The sequence below is a fragment of the Enhydra lutris genome, unplaced genomic scaffold (assembly GCF_002288905.1).
Source record: "Enhydra lutris kenyoni isolate GAN:26980312 unplaced genomic scaffold, ASM228890v2 scaffoldscaffold17, whole genome shotgun sequence".
Taxonomy (NCBI): Eukaryota; Metazoa; Chordata; class Mammalia; order Carnivora; family Mustelidae; genus Enhydra; species Enhydra lutris.
The window spans coordinates 30,243,634-30,267,848 of record NW_019154101.1 but is presented as its reverse complement, the minus strand read 5'-3'; the positions used below and the strand labels follow the sequence as shown (position 1 = coordinate 30,267,848).

General features: G+C 41.2%; 1 protein-coding gene across 1 annotated transcript in view; it reads left to right on the top strand.

Moving 5' to 3' along the window:
- LOC111147640 (microtubule associated protein 7) overlaps nt 1-24,215 on the top strand; it is a 144,596-nt gene that overhangs the window by 105,638 nt on the left and 14,743 nt on the right. The window contains exons 6-12 of the mRNA XM_022503831.1: nt 3,429-3,539; nt 9,070-9,183; nt 13,986-14,113; nt 19,770-19,885; nt 20,231-20,544; nt 22,475-22,703; nt 23,882-24,065. Of these exons, the coding sequence (XP_022359539.1) occupies nt 3,429-3,539; nt 9,070-9,183; nt 13,986-14,113; nt 19,770-19,885; nt 20,231-20,544; nt 22,475-22,703; nt 23,882-24,065 (1,196 nt within the window). The remainder of the gene's footprint in view (nt 1-3,428; nt 3,540-9,069; nt 9,184-13,985; nt 14,114-19,769; nt 19,886-20,230; nt 20,545-22,474; nt 22,704-23,881; nt 24,066-24,215) is intronic.

Below are 24,215 nucleotides of genomic sequence, written 5' to 3'. Positions count from 1 at the left end.
TTGGAAAATCACTCCTTTCTTCCTGGACATCAAAAGGGCAGTTTCTTTTCTCTAAGCCTGTGTTTCCAAAACAAAAATCGTGCTGAAATAATTAAACTATAAATTCTGCTCCTACTTGTTTGAGGATAAGAGGGTGATGGAGGTAAAAAGATAAGGTTCATCTCCTTTAACACAGGCTGCTTTTCTCTTCTGTTACACAATTCCTTGAAGAGATAGAAATCTATGCAGTATTTCTAAGAAAACATGCAGTTTGCACACTTTATTATTTTAAATAATCATTTGCATTAGGATTCCAGGATGATGGAATAAGTTAGCCGATTTTATCATCTTCTCTGGAAGAATCATAGCAGTATTGACTGATCAGAATTGATACTCTGAGCCTGCGTGTTCGGACCATAAAGCGTGTGCAGCGTTAATGTTCTGCGGGAGAAAGCACAGGTTCTGAAACCAGAGCCAGGAAGGTCTCAGCCATTCCCTTGTTCTCGAACAGACGTAAAGTCACACTGAAATTTGGACCAGTGAGAGGCTTTATTTTTGTACTGTAAATTCAATACACCTTGAATTTTACATAGCGTGTGAGTTCTTTTTCATCTGTGTGAGTCTAATAACTTTTTTTTTATTATTATTATTTACTTTGAAAAATCATTGTCTTACATTCTGTCCCCAGGTGGTTTTGTTGAATCATCATTCACCTTTCTCGATTTAGCAGGCCTGGACCACCACTTGCCAACTCTTGGTGGTACTAGAAAAGCTGGTACAGACATCCCCGTGGTTGCTGATTGCCTGACCCGTAGCTAGCACCTCCCACGTAGGGCCGGTCTGTCAGTAGCTGAATCATCACTTAGTCATAATGCATGCTTAATATCCTGTCGCATAGACCTAGATCTGGGATATGGCACAGTGTTTCTGAAGTGCGATGATAGAACTCCGGTGACTTGAAGGTGTTGAAATAATGTAATGACATGTGATGTGTTTACTTTCTCTCTAAGTGATCATTTTGGAGAAAACCTTTAAAAAGTGTTTTTATAGTTAATACATTACCCGGGATCAAAGTACATCCAGTTTGTACTCCCCAACCCCATCCCAGCCCCACCCCTGTCAGTACTGCTGTTCTCTGCTCTTAGTTTTAATCTAAATACCGTGGATTTTTGTTTGCTCTATTCTTGCATTCCTGACATTCAGTGCATCCAATAGAATCCCTTTATTTTAAAAATTCTAAAACCAATTTATCACCGCTTACTTTTCTCTGATGTTGAACCATATTCAAAAGCACTTTTTTGTTTTTCCCTTGGCTCTTGGGGACCCAGTGGTAGTTGGTGGAGCAGGTGTCAAATCTGTAATCATAAGGCTCATTTATGTGTGCTGTTTTATTCTAGGGGCAGTTTTGCATATATATTCCATGCAGGAAAAGCTACCATGGTGTATATCTTTATAACCTTACTTTTTCTTGCTTCCACACTCAGAGTTTAATATATGGCCTTTAATTCTGCCACTCAGAACAAGAGAAGCTAGTGCTGTATTTGTTAGCTCTTGGGTAATATCCATTTTTATATGGGCTGTGAATTAGGGAAAATTGCTGCTATACCAGAACAGAGAAGGTTGGAAGTAACTGGAATTTGCCTTCTCCAAGGTCGCAATGATCTGCTGTGATCTGAAGAGCAGTGACCTGGTCTTACTCCTTTATGACAATGCCTCACTCAGGTTGGGCACTCAGTCAGTGTTTGCTGACCAAAAAATAGATCTTAGAAATTAAATTTAATCCAGGTTAAATCAGTGTGTTGCCTTACTCTCCACACATCCACTAGCACTGCTTTGTAAATTTTTTTAAACTCATTCTTCCTTTTTGTGAATTTGTATTTTGTTCAGCGAGCAAAAGAAATGATTAAAAACCGTCTTATTATATTAAGTTATCAAAGAAATACATGGTATACCTCCATCATTTTCACCAGGCAGAGCAGGCCTGCATGGAAACACAATGTCCCCCAACTACAGCTGAACATGTAAACATAGTATCAGGAAATGTGTCGCTGTCAGTCACCCAGAAATGGCTTTTGTTATCCTTCCTTGTGTCCCTGGACTTTACACTTCATCATTAAAATGTTCCTTTTGATATTTTATCCTAAATCTTCAGGATTGCCCCAAGAGCCTATCAGTTAAGGGTTAATTGACGTCACAGGCTTTGTCTGGGTTTGTTTGTTTTATAATTTGAGTGGCTTCAACCGTACAAATGCATCCCAGTAGAGATTGGAATGTCTGATGTTGCTAGAAGACTAGTTTATCCCCCATACGCTGTCAATAGTGGTCACAAATGGTTATTCTGTGGAGGGACGTTTACTGAAAAATTTTTGACTACCACTGTTTCTTAGACCAATGGGAACTGGGTTTTAAAGGCATCTACCACGAGGATTATTTTTTGTTTTTAGTTTTAGAAGAAGCTAGCAATAGAAAACAAAATATGGCAAAACCCTTTTAACTTTGGTCATAGATCAGAACATCTACTTGCCCTCATAAATAAATACAATGAGACTTTTTGACTTTATTCGATGCAGTTTTATTCACAGAACGTGATCTCTCCTAATGAGCCTGGTGACAGACAGCTGGGTTCCACCGTACAGACAGCAGACTAACGGACCTGATTTTTGCCTTGTATCTTCTCTCTGAACTTTTAAGAATTACTCACCTATAAGATCAACAGTATTGTTAATAAACTTAAAGAATTCTGATTTTCTTAATATTACCGTCCGTTTCGTTGGGCAGGTTTGTGGGCCGGTTCTACATTTGTAAACACCCGAAACTGCGTGCGATAGGCCCAGAGGTGTGGTTACTTGCAGACTTTTTAAAAAGAAATTCTGCAGTGGCCTTCAGTTCCACACCTAGAGTCTTTCTTCTTCTTTCTTTTTAATTTGTTTTTCTGTAATGAACTTTAGTGCCCTGGGTAAAGTAACTGTGCAAGAAAAAGCAGCAGCAAAGCATAGAACCTGGAGTTCTTTTTTTTTTTTTTTTTTCCCTAGTGTTTGCATTCTATTTCACCAGCCCCATTACTGCCCCCTTGTTCCTGGCTGGGGAAATTCTAAGGGCATCCACTTTCACAATCCCTTCCTTGCTGTATGGTCTGCCCCATTATCTTAGCTACCCTCCACTGGCCTGCCTGTGGTCCTCGTCTGTCTGTTGTATTATAACCGTATGCTTGCATTTCCCTGGCTGACAAACTGGTGTGCTACATATTTATTTTATCCTATGAGAAAAATGAATTGTATTTCTAACCTTTAAGTTACCTTTAAGATGTCCACTTAGAAAACTGTGCTATTATGTAAGATCTAGTAATAGAGCTGAAAGCATCCAACCCTAGTTTCTCCTCCCGTCAGTAAAGTAGGAAATTGCAATCCTGCATGCCGGCTGTCAATTAGCATTATCTCCATTTGTTTTAGATCCAGACAGGCGGTCAGTTTCCACCATGAATCTTTCGAAACATGTTGATCCTGTCATTAGCAAGCGGCTCTCCTCTTCATCTGCAACGTTACTAAATTCTCCAGATAGAGGTACAGTCAAAAGGAAAAAAAAAAAAGGTTCTGTTATTTACTTAATGCTTTTTTTTTTTCTGGATGTTTACAGCTAACAATAAGCATCTGAAGTTGCTTTCCCTACGTTTCTTAAATAGGAAGAACAAAACTTCAGAGTAAAAAAGCAATAAACGGCTGAACAGCATTTCCCTTGCGACAAGAACTTGCTCATTTTAGAACTTGGCTGAATGGTTGCATTTAGCAGTGATGAAAGCGGTGCTTCTCAACTTTTTAGTAAATGAGTTTACAGCTCCAGAAATCACCCACTTATCCACCAACATGCCAATAACCTTTGTTACGAACATTTATTTCACTTCAATCATGTTGTCTTTGACTTTTCATCTGTACTTTGGGAATTCCAAGCTTTGATTTTCTAAAAAATCTTAAATGATTCATGTTGGTAGATTTCATTTTGCTATTTGATTTCTCATTTAACCAAACCTTGCTTACTGCATTTCTTGTGTGTGCGTGTGATTGATTTTTGGTGTCCATTCATTTTGCTCTTAAGGGATTTGGCCTAACTTCAAGAATATCATCATTGAAACTTCCTACAACTTTTAATAATCATAGTCCTCCAGTTAATGTTTTATTTGAATTTTGAGTTTTATTCATCCCATGGATTTACAGTACATGAATGTTGAGTTATTGGTAAAATTTAAGTTTTATTTTACATATTTATATCTCATAGAAGCAAAAATCAAGTTTTTAAGATAAGCTGTGGCTTTGCAGAACTTAAATTCATTTTAAATTAGAAAGCCAAAGAATTATTGTGCAATATAAAAACACATACTCTCTAAAAGTAACAAATTGTGATATTTTCAATGCTTTATAAGAAACTGGGAAACATTCAGTGTTTATAGTCTTTAAAAAGAATTCAATGTGTGCATGTTCTGTATGTGTGTATGTGTATTGATGTATTTTGTATTGTATAAAAGTTGTGTCATTGTAATGTATAATATTATATGTGTTGATGTTTTTTTATAACTAATAACTAATCTCTTAAAGCACTACATGTTGAACAATTTCCTATTCTTGCCTTTTAACCTAAACCATTCCTTTTCTTTTTTTTTTTTTTTAACTAATTTGCCTAAATCATGGATACTAGACTTAGGGGCCTTCTATATGTTAGAGAAAAGTATTATGAATTAACATCTTTTCATAAATAGCCTTTATTTTCAAACCCATCCCCTTAGTATAAAATATAACGTACGAGTGCTGTTCTTACAGTTGTCCACTCATCTTTTCTTTGGATTTGATCACTTACTCAGCACTTCAATTTCATACTTTTGTGAACCTCTATCTAAGACAAACTACAATTGGGATTTTATAGCACTTTGAAGTCAAACCTTACCTACTGCCTTCTGCAGTTCCACAGCTGCAATTGGGGTAGATGGGCAATAAACCGAACAATATCCTACCACCCTTCTATGGGACGACAGTGATTTGTCAACTAGCAACAGGATTGTTTAATAGATTCTGACTGATCGTGTCTGATTGGATATTCTTAATAGGATGTTAGAACAGGGAGAGTTTTATTGGATGGCTCATCTGCTCCAGTTGGGGTAACAGAGTTCCAGAGATGATGGGCAGAGGGGAAAGACCTGATTTAATATCCTACAGACTAACTGTTGGAGAAAAGGGTCTAGCACAGAGATCACCAGCTCCTAACCCATGTTATTGCTACACTGAATCTTCAGTTCTTGCCTTCATGGTGGTCCTTCCGTACATCAACCCCGACTGTATGCATTCTTCCTTTGAGGTTAAGGATCACGGGACGTTCAATAGCCAGGTCCAGGAAACTGCCCCTTGAATCACGGGGTCTATCAGTAGAATCCTAAGCTGGACTAATAGGATCGGAGGGAGAGCACTAAATTTGGGAGTTCTGCTTCTCTGCCCCCTCGTCGAAAGAACCGTGAACCACCAGCTCTGGGTCCAATAGGCAAGGTCAAGTTTGGCCAGGAAGGAAGATTTAGTTCATCCAGGAGTTCCCACATGGCCCAGGAAGCTTTTTTTTTTTTTTTTTTTTTTCTTTTTAAGTTAACCAAAACCTTCAGTGGGACAGTGAGGGGTCTAGGCCTTTTAATGAAAACAGAAATTCTTCTGAATTTGAACTTCTCTAATTGATAAATTTAAGTAATTTAGTTGATTTTATTTTCTGCTCTCTTTATTTTTTTCTGCTATTTTTAAAAGTTGGTTATGCTTTATTAAATTAGGAAGCATTCTTATCAAATTATTAAATTAGAGGCTTTTACAGACTCATCTAAAAGGGTGTACACCATTTACTAGATTGTCTGAGCTTTCTCAGCCCTACAGCACAGGCCTTCAAGCTGATGCTAAATTGAGGCTCTGATGCTATCAAGGTTGACATTCAGCCGGAATGCTCTCCTGGTTATAAAAATACTGAAATATTCCCATACTATTTGGTAAATATCCACTTCCCCAAGCTCTGCTTCCCTAAGTCCTCCAGACCTAATGCATGGCATCCATTAGCTCTATCTATGCCTGTGCCCTACTTGTTTTTAAATATTTGGGTTGTCACACTTGAATATAGTGTTACATAGACTGAGAAAATGACCTGAATTAAAGGAAACCTCTGATTAGCAAAGATTTTTGTAAGTGCTGCAATAGAGAGAATTTTGCCACTGGAAATTTTTGCGTTAAAAATATGTGTTTCTTAATATTCTTTTTTGTTTTGTTTTGTTTTTAATTTTTTTTTTTAAATTTATTTGACAGAGAATACAAGTAGAAAGAGAGAGGCAGGCAGAGAGAGGAAGGGAAGCAGGCTCCCTGCTAATCAGAGAGCCCGATGCGGGGCTCGATCCCAGGACCCTGGGATCACGACCCGAGCCGAAAGCAGAGGCTTTAACCCACTGAGCCACCCAGGCGCCCTGTTTCTTAATATTCTTAAGCTACCTATTTAACCAGATTTTTCTCAAGGAAAGATAAGGAGTTTCCAAAAAAGCAAGAAATGAAATTCCTAAAATTACTCCATACATTTTCCCCTGGAATCTGGATCACAGGACCTGGTGGTAGAGCTGCATTCTGTCCAGAGGCAGGTTCTGTTGGACCTGAGCAGGGTTTTTTTGTTCTTGTTTTGATTTGAATTCACTGCCATCATACTAAAAATGGAGCATCTCCTGTAACATTTGGGTCTCCTGCTTTTCACGAACTCTCAGGATCTGGCGACACTCGCCTGATTTTTGCACGGCACCCATCTGAAACTGAACAGTGACTTCCTGCATTTGGAAGAACCCCATAATACAAATATCTGTGTTTGTGTGCCTCCCCTGGCCCAGATGGTCTGTTATAGGAGTTGTCAATATCTCATTGTGCTTAAGTAGGATCGGTACTCAAAATTATTTCATGAAAATTAATATCCCTTTCTTCAGAAGCTTGTCATCTTAAAATCAGGCACCTCTCAGGTGGTGGGTGGGAGGGCATAAACTAACTCTCCTGTCCTAACCTTTACTAAAAAGTTATCTTACGAAAGAGATCTCGATCTCTCTCTCTCTCTCTCTCTCTCTCGTTCAGGGCATAGTAATGAACGCAGAAGCGGAAACATGTTCCTTCTGGCAAAATCTTCCATTCAGGCTGTCAGATCTATGAAACAAATCTCTTTGGATTTGCTTTAAACACAAGTCAAAAAGGGTTTTGAATCTTCATTTGAGGCAGATTCTTTGGTTGATGCTTTAAAGACTCACAGAAATAAAGTTAATGAACGTGTTAATGCAGGGGGCAAGAAAAGACATGTCTTCCCAATAGTAAACCATCTCTGCAGTTGTGAACCAGTCATCCTGCAGAGTTTATAAGGAAAGGAAGCATTCCTCTCTTCTTCCCCTTCTCGTCTACTTGAAAAAATATAGTTCTGTTGAATATTTTCATTTCATCCTCCTCACTCTTCCCTGTTGGCTTTCTTGTGTGACTGTATAGTACTTTTAGTTAACAGTCAGTGCCATTGTTGGTGCTCACATACACACACAGCCATATTACAGCAGCCCTTGTTCCATTGTCGTTCTACCATGTAACTGTTACTCCGTTACATATATAATTGTATATATATGACATGTATGTATTGATATAATCCTTTTATTTATGTCTGTCAGGTAAGATTTAATTTAACTGTGAAGACTCTCCTAATAACAGAAAATCTAATAAATAATTCACTAATTCTTAAATTCACCGCAGCCTTGATCAAAATAACCACTTTTTAAAAAATAAAGTCAGGTAATTAAGGTACTTACTGAAGGTTGGTAGTTCCTTTCACATGGGAACAGATATTTCTTATACCAACATTTCACATCAGGTAACTTCTGTTAACTAAAACTAGTTTTTTTAGAATTTAAATGTCATTCCTTTAAAATACAACATACAAAAGATTATTAAAAGAACAATTGCTCCAGAGACAAGAGGATTTGCACCTACTGTTTATGGTATAGATCAGAACTGGCCTTGTCAGGTTTAGACAGTTTTAAAGACTTTTATCAGTGACTAGGGAGTATGCCCTAAATAAAGATGTATGGTTACCTTACTTTAGTGGTACTTGTAGGATTTTGCAAGCTTCTTCCCTGATATTTTCAGAAAGTAGCTTCTATATTTTCATGGGCCATCACTGGAAGCTAACAATATCAGCAAAGTCATTAATTTATAATTAGCATGCATCTCCCAACAGTGGTCTTGCCACCAAGCCCCAGTATAGTTTGAGACTATATTCACTGCATTGTTCTAAATTTATTTTCTGGAATGTTCGCACACCCACTAGTAATTTCTCACATTAGGTTTATATTGGATTTTGGTTTTTCTATTTAATTTCATCTTGCTTCAGTTTTACCCTTGTCCTCCACCAAAATGTTTACGTTGTTGTCAAACAGGGACCTGAATGTTTACGTTGTTGTCAAACAGGGACCTGGCTTGCTGAATGGAAAGGAAATCCCAGACAGAATTTTGCCTGAGCCCTCTATCCTTTTATTAGATCTAATTTCCCCCCAGTTGACAAAGTAGCAGTTCATGGACATCTAGCAAAATGTGACGGAGACCCTTTCCATCTATATTTGTATAGAAGTGCAGTCTTGCATTAAGCTGCCAAAGCCTGTGTTGGAGTTGATGATTCAGAATACTTAGGAAGCCCTTTGGCTGAGGTGTGTGCCACTTAGTCCTCTGCCCATCCCGGTGAGGTCATAGATAGGTATGACTGCATGCCAAACCCGACGGTGACATGATATTTCGGTTTTGTTACCTGTTCGCTCCTAAAGGGGGTGGTTAGCAAAGTCTGCATCCATGAAACTAACATAGAGCCCGTCACAAACTTAACATCTTGAAGAAAGGCAACATTTTGGAATAGCTCCCCCTTTGGGCAGAGTTCACGTCTCCCAGACCCTACGCCAGCTGTCCTCCCTGGAGAGCCTTATCTCTTGAAAGCCTGGCATATAGAAGCAATAAGTATGATGCTCTTGTCCCCTCCTGCCCCCCGGAAAGAATTCGTCTAACATCTTGCTTATGTGGTGACGTCTAGCTCGCCGCCTGCAGCTCAGCCCCTGGGAGAGCAGCGTTGTTAACAGACTGCTGACGCCCACACATTCGTTCCTGGCCAGAAGCAAAAGCACAGCAGCCTTGTCTGGAGATACAGGTAAAACTGTCAAGGTACCACTTTCTTGGTGAGGTAAAGTCTTCCTTTTAAAGCACACCTGAGCCACCCCAGTCCATCCGATCACGTCTTGGTCTTCCTCAGTGTGTTCGCCTTCTCTCTGCCTGGGTGCAGCAGCTTTGGAAATGTCTGTTGGTGTTGGTTTCATGCTCCTGGTACCGTTTCCCCTTCGCATCTTATCTGGACACCAGATGCCAGGCAGACAAAGGATGCCCCTCCTTGGGATCCAATGGCTTTGGATGCTTCTGCGTGTTTGTAATGTCACCAGAAAAACCTACCCTGTCCCTGCCTTTCTCTCTGCCCCTGCATCTAAGCAAACCATCGGAGGTAGACACAATTTAATATTTAATACTAGTAGATGAGCTGGAGACTAAAATCAAAGCCCAGGTTGATTTAAGCAAGAGTTTCATGATGTGGCTGTGGGCTAGCTACTTCTGCCTGGGCCAGGCTTTTGTAGGTAATCTAGGAATTAGTACCCTTTCAAATCTCTGAGAGCTGTGGAGAAGGCTAATTACAGTCTTCTTCTTTGTTACATACTTTGAAAATATGGAGAATGTGCCAAGTACTGGTTATTATAATTAGTTATAACTCCTCTGCGTTTTTGAAATGCAAAGCATGCCTGAATGAGCCAATTAGTTTAATGAGAAGTTAGTGTAGAGCCTATATCTAGCTGGAAAGAAAGATACATACGCAGCTTTTCGCAACGGCTCTTTCATGGTGATTTGGTTTTTCCCTAATATCTCTGGGCACAATTGGTGTATCTCTGTAAGCAGCCAAGCAGCCCTTGTCTTCGGCACTTGGGAAATTACACAGCCTCTTCATAAAGTTCCCTTTCAAAATGCTTTGCCTCTGCAAGTCTCTTCATGTTCATTAGCCCTCTTTGCGAAGAATTCTTGGCGGTTTTATGATTTTTTCTTTCCATCTCTGGTGCCCAGTGAGCTAATAACAACCCTAATTCTCACAATACCCCCAGGAGGCAGTCAAAGAAGCAAGTGCAGACATTCCCACCACCTGCTTGTGGAAACCAAGTGCAGTGACAATAAGTGACTTATAGAAGAGCCCCTTAGAATTTGAATTGGTGCATTGGATCTTATACGTGCTCCCCCCACTCCATCCTCAGCGCCTGGAGTGATGCTCTGCGTACGGTTGTGCATTCAATTAGCTGGACCACAGTGTTCTATGTTTTCTTTGAAGGAACTCTCCTGTCAGCTGTCACATCACATCTGAGATTTTTCTGGAGGAGAAAATACAGCTAATTTTAAGATAGTTTATTTTCTGAGAATGTCATACTCTTACACAAGCCATGAAGTTTTTCCATATGTCCAGCTAATTGAAGAAACTGTAACATTGCTTTCAGTCCTGTTTCATAGGCTTTAATAGTTGAGGGCTCTGATGCTTTGGAATCTCCACCCCATATGTGGTTTCATGCTGAATGACTGCCTCACAGCTGAGAAAGTGTCTGTCTTTGCTGTTTCTGTCACCACTAACTTGTGTCAATTCTTTTCGTCCTCCTCCAGTCCTTTACGACATCATTGGCTCATTCTCCACCCACTCTGCCAGCCCATCTTCCCACATTCCCTCTTCACTGTTCTACTCTATCAGGGTGCTTTTTGCCTGCTGGCTGCCTGTTCTTTGCTTTGCAACTTTTCCATTCTCCTTCTCACAAATGGATACATTTCTGTAATTTATGTTACTGTGAAGCAATGCATAAGCCTTTATTGAGTTGCCGCTCTTATTAATACAATCCTTAGGTGATTGTTACTTTATTATTGCCTTGATACACCTTATATTTAACCAACCAGAACTGTTGTTTTTCTTTATTTTCCATTTGAAATTATGTATGTAATTACGTTTATCTTGTCAAAAACACTGTATTCATCACTTTTCCTTTTTCCATCTGCTCTCCACAATTATTCTTCCTTGTCTTTCCATTTTACTGTTGTCTCCTGAGTTCATCTTAAATCTGGTTGCCACTGGCAAAAGGATGGCCTATGTCCAAATCCAGGGTTACAAGAGCAGATCACAACAGCCATCCTTACCCATAGGGTGTTTGGTGATGGCGAACTCCTGGAAGAAGCAGTAAGAGCATTTGAAATTTGCAGGTCCCCTACCTCTCATTTGTGGCCACTGCTTTGGGTTGACTTCTCCATGCCCATTTTTTAAAATACATTTAAAATACATGTGATTGTTAGAGCTCAGGGCTAAATGAGTTGATACATGTAAGATATTTAGAGTAGTACCCGCACATAGTAGACACTCAATAAATTATTTTTAATTTTATTTTTATTATTATTTTATTTTATAAGTTTTCTATTCTCTGTGCTATACTCTGCCTACTTGAACTGCATTTTCTTTTCTCTGCACCTTTTCATATAGTTCATTTAGAAGATTTTGGGTAAGTTAAATTAATGCACCCTTGCTACCGAGAGTAGAAGGAAATAGAGATATTACAGAAGATTGTCTACTGGACACTCCCTAGAAGAATGTTCATGTTTAATAAAACTACTTTGGGATACCAAGAGCACTCAGGGAAAATCAAAATACTGTATATTATTGCTCTTACTCTCTTCTTCGGAAGGACAAGATAATTCCAATAAATGATTGAAAGGTTTCAGGTTTTTTACTAGTTGCAGTTCTGAACAACCAATTCCATGAAACATAATGTCTTTAGAAAGAATTTACAGTGTTTGTTTTGGCCAGACGATATTCCTTAAACAATTAAATTTGAGGATTCTTGTACAAACTTCACTAGATGGATTGAAGGATATTTTTCTTCCTTTGCTTAATATGACCTCAGTGCTACAATAAAGAATGAACCAAAGGCGTGATGAGATTGGCTTACAGCCATAGATGATCATCTCAGGAAGTGCTCCCTAGATACCCCCGAAATTATCTTCTGCTGGAGGAAAATGAACTCCTATTTCTGTGTTTCCTTTTTTCTGTTAGATCCTGGCCTCAGAGCAGGGCTGTGGTCTAAGGTCTCTTAATTCTGGAGCAAGGTGAATGGCCTCTAGTTGTGCCCTGGGCAGTCTGTGCCTCTCCTGGTCATTAATCTCCTGGAAGTGCCTTGTGCCAGGATATTATTCTTCAAATGCATTTGACTGGCTTGCAAGAATTTTGCATCATTGAACTCTTCCGAGTCTGGGAAATGCAAATGCTTTGTTGTGGTGCTTGAAAAGGGTTATTTTCAAGTAGTTTCCCCTGTGATCACAAGAAGCCAATTGAGACGAGGTTCTTTCTCCTTTTTCACAGTGAAAGGAAACTTCCTTCACCATTAAGGTCTAAAGCAAAGTTTTAGGTCAACTCCCAAGTTAAGATACACATATTCTTTTAAGGAGGGCTGAGAGGGAATGCCAAGTGTTTTAGTTTATCTTGAAGCAACAGAGTTCTGTTTTGAGAGGATTGGAAAAGAGAATGCAATTTCTAGTCCATTCCCTGCCTTGACTATTTAGCGATAACCAGAAAATAATACAAATTGTTTAATAAGAGAGCACGTGAATAAATAAGCAATCGGATCAACTTTCTGTCTGTAAATGAAACCAAAATAACATTTTTAACTCTATAATTCCAAAATTTCTAATTTGCCTCGTGAACTTTCGAGTTTTTAATTTACTAATAAATGCCATTATACTTAGCTGAAATAATGGTCTTTTTAAAAGTTTGCTACAATCGCTATAGCTGGGTAAAGTCATTTTATAACATTATCCAAGCACATAGTATTCTCTGCAAGGAGTCATGTTTAATTGTCTTATCTTTTGCTGGAGAAAAAGATTTCTGGGTGAGATCTGAAAAATGAACCTTGGAACCTTAGAATCCACACTTTTGATACTTATGTCATGTTATATGAACTTCCTTAAACCTTTTTTTTTTGCCCAGAATGACTTGATTAACGATTGTGTTTCTGTGAAGGTAAATATTCAGAAACTGTGATTTAAAAAAAAATAAATAAAAAATAAAAACCCAAACCTGAGTAAAACAGTAAAAGCTATCCACAAATCAACTTTATTTTTGGCCGTTCTAACATGTATATGTTTTGTTCACCATTTGAAATGATTACATTCCGTATCCCCATACCTTCTACTGCTTGTTATAAACTGTCAAATGCTTTGGCTTTTGGGAAAACCCAGAAGTCACGCATCTGATCTGGCTTTAAAGAGACAAAACATTTACAGAATTTGTTTCTGGAAATTATCAGTTATCCTTGTAACAAGCCTGAACACCTAGTACGACTTGGTTGTTTAACATTGTAAAACTTCTGTTGCGTTTTCCACTGGCTGTTGCGCTTTACTCCTGAAATGGCTGGAGTCCACCTTGCTTGCCTGCTTGCTTACTTCCTGTCTCCACCTTTCGTTCCATCTTAAAGCTAATTAGGAAAAATCTGTCTATAAACAGCCCTTATATAAAATGATCTGTCACTACTGCCGTGTTTTACCAGAACCATCAGTTCATAGGCATATAAGCCCATTGCTTTCCTTAATTATTAGACTACATCTGAATCTTTAATCACTATTTCAATAGCCCAACAACTTACGTAGTCTAGATTTTTCACTTGGACATGGCTTCTTTTTGGACACACTGTAAACCGATAGGACTGTGAGAGGAGAGTTGGCTGTGATGGTTCTGGACACTGTTAGGTAATAACTTCTTCTCCCTACTTTTCTCTCTGTCTCTGCTTTGCTCCTTTTCCTGAACCCGCTTTTGGCTTTCCTTCAACTGCTCCTCTGGCGCTCTTGTGTGTAAAACAATCACCTACACCCTAGTTATCCCCATTTGTCCTCGTTCAGCATCTTGCAGCCCCATCAACATCATGCCCTACAGAGCTGCACACTCTAGAAATCTGACAGAGCGACCCAAATTCTCGGTAACGCCACCGGAGGGCTCCGCGAGAAGGAGGACGGTTCCCGGCACCGCGGTGAGTAGCCGGTGGGAGCAGCCTGGCGAGTCTGTGCTGTTTCTGTGCAGAATGGACACCAGCCCCAGGTGCCCTGTGGGTGTCATAGCGGGAGGTGCCCGCACCTGGGCGGTGGCGTCCCCACGCTCCCTCTAAAAATGTGAGTTGGGCTCCCCCTAGAAATGTGAATTTGAGAATGAAAACTATTCTCTGTTCAAGTGTGTGTGTGCCCGGGGGCCTGTGTACGAATAAAGGTCACACCAGCAAACTTTTTCATGTTTGCCAGTCAGAAAGCCCTGGAAGGGCATGTGGGCCTGGACGGCTGCCTCTGCCTTTTCTTACACCATATCCAGAAGCTTGCTGAACTCTGAATATGGTTCACCAAAAAAAGCAAAACAAAGCATTTTTGTCTGTCTAGCTTCTCTCTGTCAAGGCCCAAATCTTACAATATAGTAAGCAAGTATTTTGAAAACACTAGTGATTTGCTAGGTAACAAATTCTTGAAAGGCAGTTGGGCTGTGTCAGAGACTCGGATTTTGCAAGTGAAGAATTTAACTTGTACTTGTGATTACCGGCAAGGTGGCTGAGCCAACGCAGGTTTTCACTGATAATGAATTTCATGCCATAAATGCAGTGAGGTAACTTTTGTGTCTCTAAGCACCTTTCTTCTTCACACTGTGTGTTATTTGGTATTTGCTGAAAGAAGTAGATACTGTTGTGTGGTCTTCAGTCATTGTACTTACTCCTAAAGGACCAGAAGATCTCATTCCCATGGGAATACCGTGACCTGTTTAATAAAAGGCCGAACAATTTTTTTTTTTAATCTTAACTTCGCAGAGCAGTTCAGATTGAGGGTTGTGAGAGCTTGACGGCTTTTCCTATAGGCAGTTTTCTTCCAAGCCCCAGGTTTTCAGGAATCCGCGTTTAATTCCTGATTGAGTCAGACCTCCAGACCTCCAGCGCTGCAAGGAGGTCTTGCGAATGAAGCTTGAGGTGAAACTACCTTGGATGTCTGGGTAGTTGTTCATCATTAGCATGTTAGCCTCAGAAAGCCTAGCTGTGGATAAAAAGCCATAGTTAGAACAGCTTTGTCCCCAGAGGTTGGGGACTTCCTGGAGGGGGAGAAGCCCTTAGCAAAGGAAAAGCATCTTGTTATGGATAAAAACGCAACCTAACATGCCAGGAGGGAAGGATCAGAGCAGACCCTTGGCCAACAGATTAAAGGAGAGGGATTTGTCATCACACGATTCAGAAGCTCCGCTTTCTCACCCATTTTAATTTTTTTTTTATGCCTTCCTCTTCTGTATTTGATTTATTGGTCATCTTTTCACCTCCTTACCAAATATTAAGGCAAATACCTGTTTCCGGAAGTGACTCACAATTCCCTTATACCCCAGAGCTGCCCCTTGGAGTTCAGCTGAACCACCAGCCACCAGTGGTTATGGAATACTTGAGAAGTGGCTAGTGGGGGAAAAAAAAGAAAAAGTCACTAGTGAGAACACCAAAAAGAACTTTAAATTCCATTTCCTTTTTTAAAAAAATGTTTAACTATAGTAAAAAAAAAAATGGTAACAAAATTTACCATCTTAACTATTTTTAAGCATCCATTTCAGTAATGTTATGTCTATTCACATTGTTGTGCAGCCTATCCCCAGAACTAATTAAATCTTACAAAACTGAAACTATCCCCACTGAACAACAACTCCCCATGTCCTCCTCTCCCAACCCCTGGCAACCCACCATTTTACTTTCTGTTTCTTTGAATTTGACTACATTTAGACATGCCATATAAATAGAATCATTTGTCCTTTCGTGACTGGCTCGTGTCACTTTGTATAATGTCCTTAAGGTCTGTCCGCCCATGTTGTAGCATGTCACAGGATTTCTGTCCTTTTTAAGGCCAATAATATCCCATTTTGTGTATGCATGCATGCACATACACATGAACACACGTGTACACATATACCAGATTTTGTTAATCCATTCATCTGCTAGTGGACATTTGAACTGCTTCTGCCTCTTGAATCTGAATAACACTATGATTAGCCCTGCTATATATGTGGGTAGCAAATTATCTCTTCAAGGTCTTGCCTTCAGTCTTTTGGGATATATACCCAGAAGTGGGATTGCTGGGTTTTGTGGTAATTCTATTTCTAGTATTTTGGCGAACTGCCATGCCATACTGTTTTCCATAGCAAATGAACCATATTACTCATATTCCCACCAACAGTATAGAGGGGTTCCACTTCTTCCACATCCTCACCGACACTTGTTATTTTCTGGGGTTTTGTTTGTTCTATAGTGGCCATCCTAATAGCGTGAGGCTCTGTCTGATTGTGATTTTGATTTGCGTTTCTCTAATGATCAGTGATGTTGAACATCTTTTTATATGTTTGTTGACCATTCCCATATCTCTTTTAGAGGAAAATCTATTCAAGTCCTTTGCTCATTTTTTAATCTTGTTTTTTAATTTGTTTCATCTTAATTTTAATTTTTGAGTTGTAGCATATGTACATATTCTGGATATTATGTATTCTGGATACTAATCTCTTATCAGATATATGATTTGCAAGTATTTCTCTTATTCTGTAGTTTATTTCCTTATTCTTTTGATTGTATCCTTTGATGCACAGGAGTGTTTAAGTTTGATGCAGTTCCATTTGTCTATTTCTGCTTTTGTTGCCTGTGCTTTTGGTGTCATATCCAAGAAATCCTTCATTATCAAATCCAGTGTCATCAAGCTTCCTGTTTTTTGGCAGGAATTTTATAGTTTTAAGCACTACATTTAGGTCTCTAATCCATTTAGAGTTAATTTCTGTCTACAGTGTAAGGTAAGGGTCCAGCTATGTTCTTTGGCATGTGGATATCCAGTTTTCCCAGCACCATTTGTTGAAGAGACTGTCTTTTTCCCCATCGAGTGGTCTTGGCACCCTTATTGAGGATCCTTTGACTGAACGTAAGGATTTATTTCTGGGCTCTTGACTCCATTGGTCTCCATGTCTCTCTTCATGTCAGTACCACACTGTTTTGATTACTGTAGCTTTGTAGTATGTTTTGAAATCAGGAAGCGACTTTGTTCTGACTTTGTTCTTCCTTTTCAAGATTGTTTTGTCTATTCAGGGTCCCTTGAAGTTCCATATGAATTTAGAATAGATACTTCTATTTATGCAAAACATGACATTGGATTCTGATAGGGCTTGCTTAGAATCTGTAGGTCCTTGTGGGTAGTATTGACATTTTAACAATAAGTCTTCTAGTCTGTGAACACAGAATGTCTTCCCATTTGTGTTCTTTTCATTTCTTTTAGCAATGTCTTTTAGTTTTCAGTGTACACATCTTCTGCCTTCTTGGTAAAGTTTATTCCTAAGGATTTAATTCTTTCTGATGCTATTATACATAGAAATGTTTCCATAACTTTTTTCAATTTTATCTGATTTTAATTCATTTAGATCTAAACTCAAATGACCAAATATGGGTAGTGGTTAGCTTATTGGACAGCACAGATGTAGGACATTTCTGTTATCACAGAATGTTCTATTGGACAAGCAGGGTCTTGGAGTATGGGTCTATATTGTCTCTTTTGAGCATTATTTGTATTCTAACCCTAACTCTAATGGTAAAGTCAAAGTCTTTGTCCTGCTGGTCTGGTGTCCACTGACATGAGCACCTTGCTGTGTGTGTTCTACATTGACCTTGTGGAGAATGTTAATAGGAAAGATTATTGTACAGACCACTGGCTATTAGCTCAGATCGGGGGAGGATGAGGAATGCCTTTACATGTGTGGTACCCAGACAGGTGATTGGGTGACAAGACCAGTGAAAAGACATCTAAAAGCTCTAAGAGGGTAAAACCATCTACCTGCCTGAGGATGTCATCTCAAGTATTCAACATTTTTCTCAACCTCTCTTTGCCTTTTTCCCTACCTCTTTAAGGTGAATAAAGGGAGGGCAGTTTTAGAAAGAATTGGTTCAGTGGCACTCTAACATTTTTTTTTTTTTATCCAAAAAGAAGGATTATACAGTTCTTGGTAGGTTCCTTCCCTTGATGCCTATCTTATCAAGACACAGATGATGAAATTCATCCCTGTTTCCTCTGCATCACAAATTACCCTGAATTATTTTCCCATTCAGATCGCTCCTTAATTTGACTTCAGCCAAAGTAAAATGTTTTGAAAAAAAGGAAAAGAAAAGTTACTTGAGGTGCTTAATGCCAGCTTCCCTTGGGAAGAGCCCCAGGCCTTCCACTCTGGCACTGATATGCTACAGACATGATTGCCACCCAGTATAGCGGCCGGAAGGTTCCCTGGTGCTGACTGCCACATCTGCCACCCAAGGACAACAACTGACTTCTGAGGCCTCACCTCCCACCTTCTGGGACCAGAAATCAGGGCAAAGGCTGGTCAGGCAGCCACAAGTGATACAGAACTAACACGCATCTTGTAAAGTTCTTCCCTGCCCCGGTGTTCGTTCATTAGTTTTATTTAGAAATTCTGGGAATACACTGAGTATTATTTGATACTCATGTTTTCCCCCCACCTCTAGCCCAATCCATCAACTAGGATGCTACTAAGGAAAGTGGAGAGAAGCAATTAGAAGGGACGCTGAAGGGGAGTAAGAAGGAGGAAACAAAGAAAGGAAGAAGGGAATTAATGCTTGTCCCATGCAGGAAGGAGAGAAAAAGGGGACACTACCAGCTTCTTGGCCCTACAGCTAGATAAAATAAATGAAGTTCTGTCCCTTGCCTTCGACTCCCACAGTCTGCTTTCCTGCAAGGGTCGCATGGAGTGGGGTACTGATAGGTGCTCACACACATGCCTCTGGCGAGCATCCGGTCCCATCCCAGGACCTTGTTGGAGTGTTTTAGATACTTAGAATGAGTCTTTCTTGCTCTGTGCGGTTTGTTGTTGTTGTTGTTGTTGTCTTTTTTTGTCACAGTTGGCTATAGATTACCAAACAGTTCTGGGTTTCCTTTTGTTCATTTTGACTTAGAAAAGGTATCACCTCCTTGGCTGAATTTCTAGTGCACCATTAGAAGAGGAATGATGTTTTGACCCACTCTCCCTTTTCCATTTTATCCTCAAAGAAGATAAAAAATAACTAAAATTCTTCACCTTGAACCTGACTTTTCCTTCAAAGGCCATTAGATGAGAAAGGAATTACTTATATAGTATCAGTATAAAGGGAAAAAAGGAATTAACCTCTGATGTAGCAGACACATAAATTTTTTTAAAAAGTAAGTCTTGAATATGTTATGTTCCAACATAGGGAAAAAAATGCTGAAGAATTAAAATGGGGGGTGGGCAGGGAGAAATGGAAGCCACTTTTATTTTGATACTTGTCTGGGTTAAAAAAGATAATGAGAGAATTTCCCCCAGGTTATTGTAGGCACAAAGTAAGTATAGGTGCTTTCTAAGAGTATTAGTGTATTTTTTTTAACAAATGTAACTCCACCTCAGACATCCACAATTTTATTATCAGTGTCAGATGGTGTTAATTCAGTTATATGGTTCAGGTTTGAGGTAACAAAGGCTTTTTGTGGCAGTGTAATGGATATAAATGACAAAGGCTGGAAATTTTCCAAAAAGTCACTTAGTGGGTTGCAGCTCCACTATTGATACTGTGAATGGGACTGTTCCACTCATAGCAAAATCTGATTATTGTGTTTCTCCAAACTTAGGGCTATAAAAGAGAGAAGGAGAGAGAAAACCTACCATTCCACTCCACATCTGGCGTTCGGAGGGCACTGTCTCCATCTCATTCCAAAGCAAGATCACCAGCTCCCTCCCGACTTTGGTAAGTGAAATTTAAGAGGTTGGCTGGGTTGCCGCATGTTGAAGCATCTGTAGCTTCTGTTCTCTGAAAGCAAACTATTTATTCTCTCCCCACTGTTTGGCATTGACTTAGGGAATAACATTTTTCCTTGTAGGAAAGGAAAAAGGAAATAGGAGTGAGTCTCTAAAGTGAATATTTCTCTGTTTGCTACATAAAAAAACAAACACATCAGCTTGGTATCTTCATTTCTTTTCCTTCCTGGTGCTGGCATGCTAGGACTATCACATTGTAGAGGAGTGGGGAAAGGAAGGGTCTGGCAGGCTGGTTCTGATGGCTCCCATTCTCTTTCCCCAATGTGTTGCCCAGGTTGCCATCCAAATCCTTCCCTCATCTGCCTGGCACACCCAGACCAACCTCATCCTTGCCTCCCGGATCAGTCAAAGCGGCCTCTGCTCAGGCCCGGCCCCCATCCCCTGGCAACATCCGCCCTGTCAAGAGAGAAGTCAGAGTGGAACCCGAGAGGAAAGACCCTGAGAAGGAATCCCAGAATGCTGCCAAAGAGCCATCACTTAAGGGCAGAACACCTTTAGTGAAGGTGGAAGAAGCCACAGTTGAAGAGGGGACACCTGCTGAGCTGGAAGCTGCTCCTGGTAAGGTTCATCTGCCTTATGATGCAGCGTGTGTTGCCTGCTCTTCCTGGGGGACTTAGACATTTCCTCAAAGGTTAACTTCAGGAGCTTTTCCCATGTGCGATTTTCTTATGTATAAAGAAAGGAACATCTGATCAAAAGCCTGTCATTGGAGGCACGGGTATGATTTATGAGACCTTCTATTGACTGAGTCCAGATTTTCACAAAACGTGGTGTTCAGAGCCCCCACATCAGGATTGCTTGTATTAGTTATCTCTACTGCTGTGTAACAAATCAGCCTAAAACTTTGAAGCTCATAAAAACAGTTATTATATCACACAGATTCTTGGGTCAGGAGTTTGGAAGCAGGTTAGCTGGGTGGTTGGACGATGGCGCACACATATGGCGGAGCTCCATTTCCTAGCACACGAACCTCTCTGTGGGGCTGCTTTATGTCCTCACAGTCTCTCTGCTGGACTCGCTTACTGGATTTCCCCAGAAAGCGTGATCTGCGAGAGAGCCTCACGAGCATTCCACACCTTTTATGCCTGGTCTCAGAAGTCATACACTCAGAAGTTACAATTTCTTCATAGTCAATTCATCAGAAGCAAGTGACTACATTCAACTCATACTCAAATGAAGGGGATTAGTCTTGCCCTTTTACAGTGAAGATCTTCAAAGGGTTTATGGAAATAGTTTTAATTCATCATTTCTGTAATGTTTCAAAGGACAGAGCCCTGGCTCTGTCTTAGATCTACTGAATCCAAGTATGTGGTAGACCCGGGGACCCTGAAAGACGACAAGCTCATCAGTCAAGTCCTGTGCAGGAATGTCAGATAAAATACAGAATGGCCAGTTATACCCTGTGTGTAGTGGAGCCCAAGGACCACTGACTAGCCTCTGGTGCTTGACGGAGGTCAGAACTCATTTCAAAAGACCCAGTGGATCTCATCTCTGCCAGACTAAACCAGATGTTTAGCCAGAAGCTTAGAATCACCTGAAACCAGGAATTCAATATTTTTTATTGAAAGTTGTCTTCATTCAAAAGTTTTCTCCTTACGGCCTAATTTGAAGATGGGGGTAGGGACAAAGAGGTAATAGATAACTCAGACAAGTGGCAATGTTGTTTGACAGTGGAAGGGTCCAATATTTGTTTGCATGGAAAGAGAGAGAAGAGAAAGGCTGAAAAGTGTCCCGGGGGCAGAGTAGAATGCGTTAATCTTGAAGGGAGGGTCTAGAATACCAGAGATCACACCTCCCAGTGGAGCATCTCTGTGGGACTCCTGGCCTTCTAGCGTGGCTCTCTGGGCCATTTCCTCAGTGTGGATCAGGTCAGAGAACTTGTACTGCCATCTTGCATCTTGGCTCAAGACGGACAGGGGAGGCCCAAAAGGGTAAGGAATACGAGCGCTGGCTCCTGAAGAGGACCTAGGGTCATCCCGTCTCAGACCTCGAGACAGCTCTGGGTAGACAAAAGGGACTTCTTCATCTTCATCGGGTGTCACCTTCCCAGCCTGAATCTGGGCTCGTGGCCGGGACCCCTGAGAATGGTCGTAGAAAGGCTTTGGTCCGCTAATAACAAATAGTCACTAAAGAGAAGGAATTTTTTAATTGTAATGAAAGGCAAATGGAAGATTTCATCTTCTTTTTGTTCAGAGTATAACTTCCCACAGAACCTAAAGTGAGGCTCCGTACTGAGTATACATTTGATATATGTTGTTAACTGATTAACTTGTATAAAAATAGGAGCTGGTGACAGAGTGTCAGCTTTGTTGGATGTCTCCCTTACACATGCACCTTTTTGTATCTGTTGCCTGGTTACAAGCAGAATACAGTGAAACCGTGAGAACACCCAGTAATAAACATTCTCTTTTCTCTTATAATGATGAATTCTAGGCCTGGGGTGTGGGGAATGCTAGTTTTTGTTTGGTTCTTTGGGTTTTGTTTCCAACTGGTTTTCTCCTTGTACCTGTTTGTACAGCTGCTTCAGCCCCAGCCTCGGCTCCAGCATTGGCCCCCACTCCAGCGCCGACCCCAGGCCCAGCCCCAGCCTCGCCATCCACTGTGACTGCCGCCACTTCCCCCAAGACCTCCGCAGGCACCACTGACCCAGAAGAGGCCACGAGGCTGCTAGCTGAGAAGAGACGGCTGGCCCGAGAGCAGAGAGAGAAGGAGGAAAGGGAGAAGAGGGAGAGGGAAGAGCTGGAAAGGTAAAGCAGTGACATTGTTCAATGAGCAGGGACATCCTAGGGATACCTTGGATTAAGTCTTTAGTCTGAGAGACAGGAGCTGGTAGTAGTGATGAAGGTGAACAGACTAGTTGCTTCAGAGTCATGCCTCTGATCACTAAGTGATTTTTTTTTTAAATTGCGTTTTCTTGCTCTGATGACAGTATAACAACATTGATGGAGAAAGGTTTATAGAAAGAAAAAAATCTATCCATAGTCTTACCAGTTTTCAGTCATTGGCAGAGTGGATTTTGGGTCATCCTTTCTAGTCTCTGAACACAGTAGGGGTTTATAGACATACATAAATATGTACACACACACACACACACACACACACACCTATTTACATAATTATAGCCACAGTATCACGACAGTAGACGTACAATTGTACAGTCTGATTTTTTTTTTTACTGTAAATATTTCTAATCTCCATATATCCTCATTATCTTTCTAATAATCCTTTTAAAGCCACAAACTAGAAGCTTGTGTTTTCCTCCTAAGAGAACTCTCAGGGAATAGCTGGGTGAGATAGTTCAGTGCCCCATGACTGCCTGCTGGGCCGGATGGGAGGGACCCTTGGCTTAGTCGGCCTCCTTCTCCAGCTAATACGACCAATGCCAAAGACATTGTTCTCCAGACAAGCAGAGCTACATCTTGGGGGAGGACCGCAGCCCCAGTGCCAGGCAGCAACTCTGGACACACTTGATCACAGCAGGGAGCTTACGTGGTCTGTCTTGTCCTGCCCTGTTAACGGAACATTGTAACCTTTATTAATTTACAAAGACTCCCGGGGGTTGGGGGGGTGGGGGTGGGGGGGACGAATGTTTAAACTCGTTACTAAACTGCCCCATTATTGGATAAAACTAGTCTGAGCCTTTAAGGGTAGTTCGGTTGCACATCCTTTCCCAAGACAGGCTCTCCTCAAAGCATTAGTGGTTGCACGTTCCTTCTGTTTACCACGAGGCAGCGCGAGGCTGGGGAAATGGGGGAGGAAGAATAGAGGGTCGCTCCTCCTCTTGGACCCCGAGCCATGCTGTGAGCGCATCGGGGAGGTTTTCCCTCCAGCCCTCAGGCCCCAACCACCAACTCCAGCCTTTCTTCAGGGAGCGCCCCCCCCCCCCCCCCCGTATATCTCTGCTTTTGTGTGTGTCTTTTTCCAGACAAAAGAGAGAGGAGCTGGTGCAGAAGGTGGCGGAGGAGCGGGCGCGGCGCGAGGAGGAGTCCCGCCGGCTGGAGGCCGAGCAGGCCCGGGAGAGGGAAGAGCAGCGGGAAGAGCAGCTGCGGCGGCAGGCGGAGGAGCGCGAGAGGCGCGAGCGCGAGGACCAGGAGCGCGCCCAGAAGCAGGTAGGGGAACCCCCTCCCCCCGCCCGGCGTGGGCCTGGGTCCGCGCAGAGGAGCAGAGGAGAGCGCCGGGCCTGCGGGACGGGACGAGTCCCTGCAAGCAGAGGCGGGGGGGTGTGGGTGTGGGGTGTGTGTGTGTGTGTGTGTGTGTGT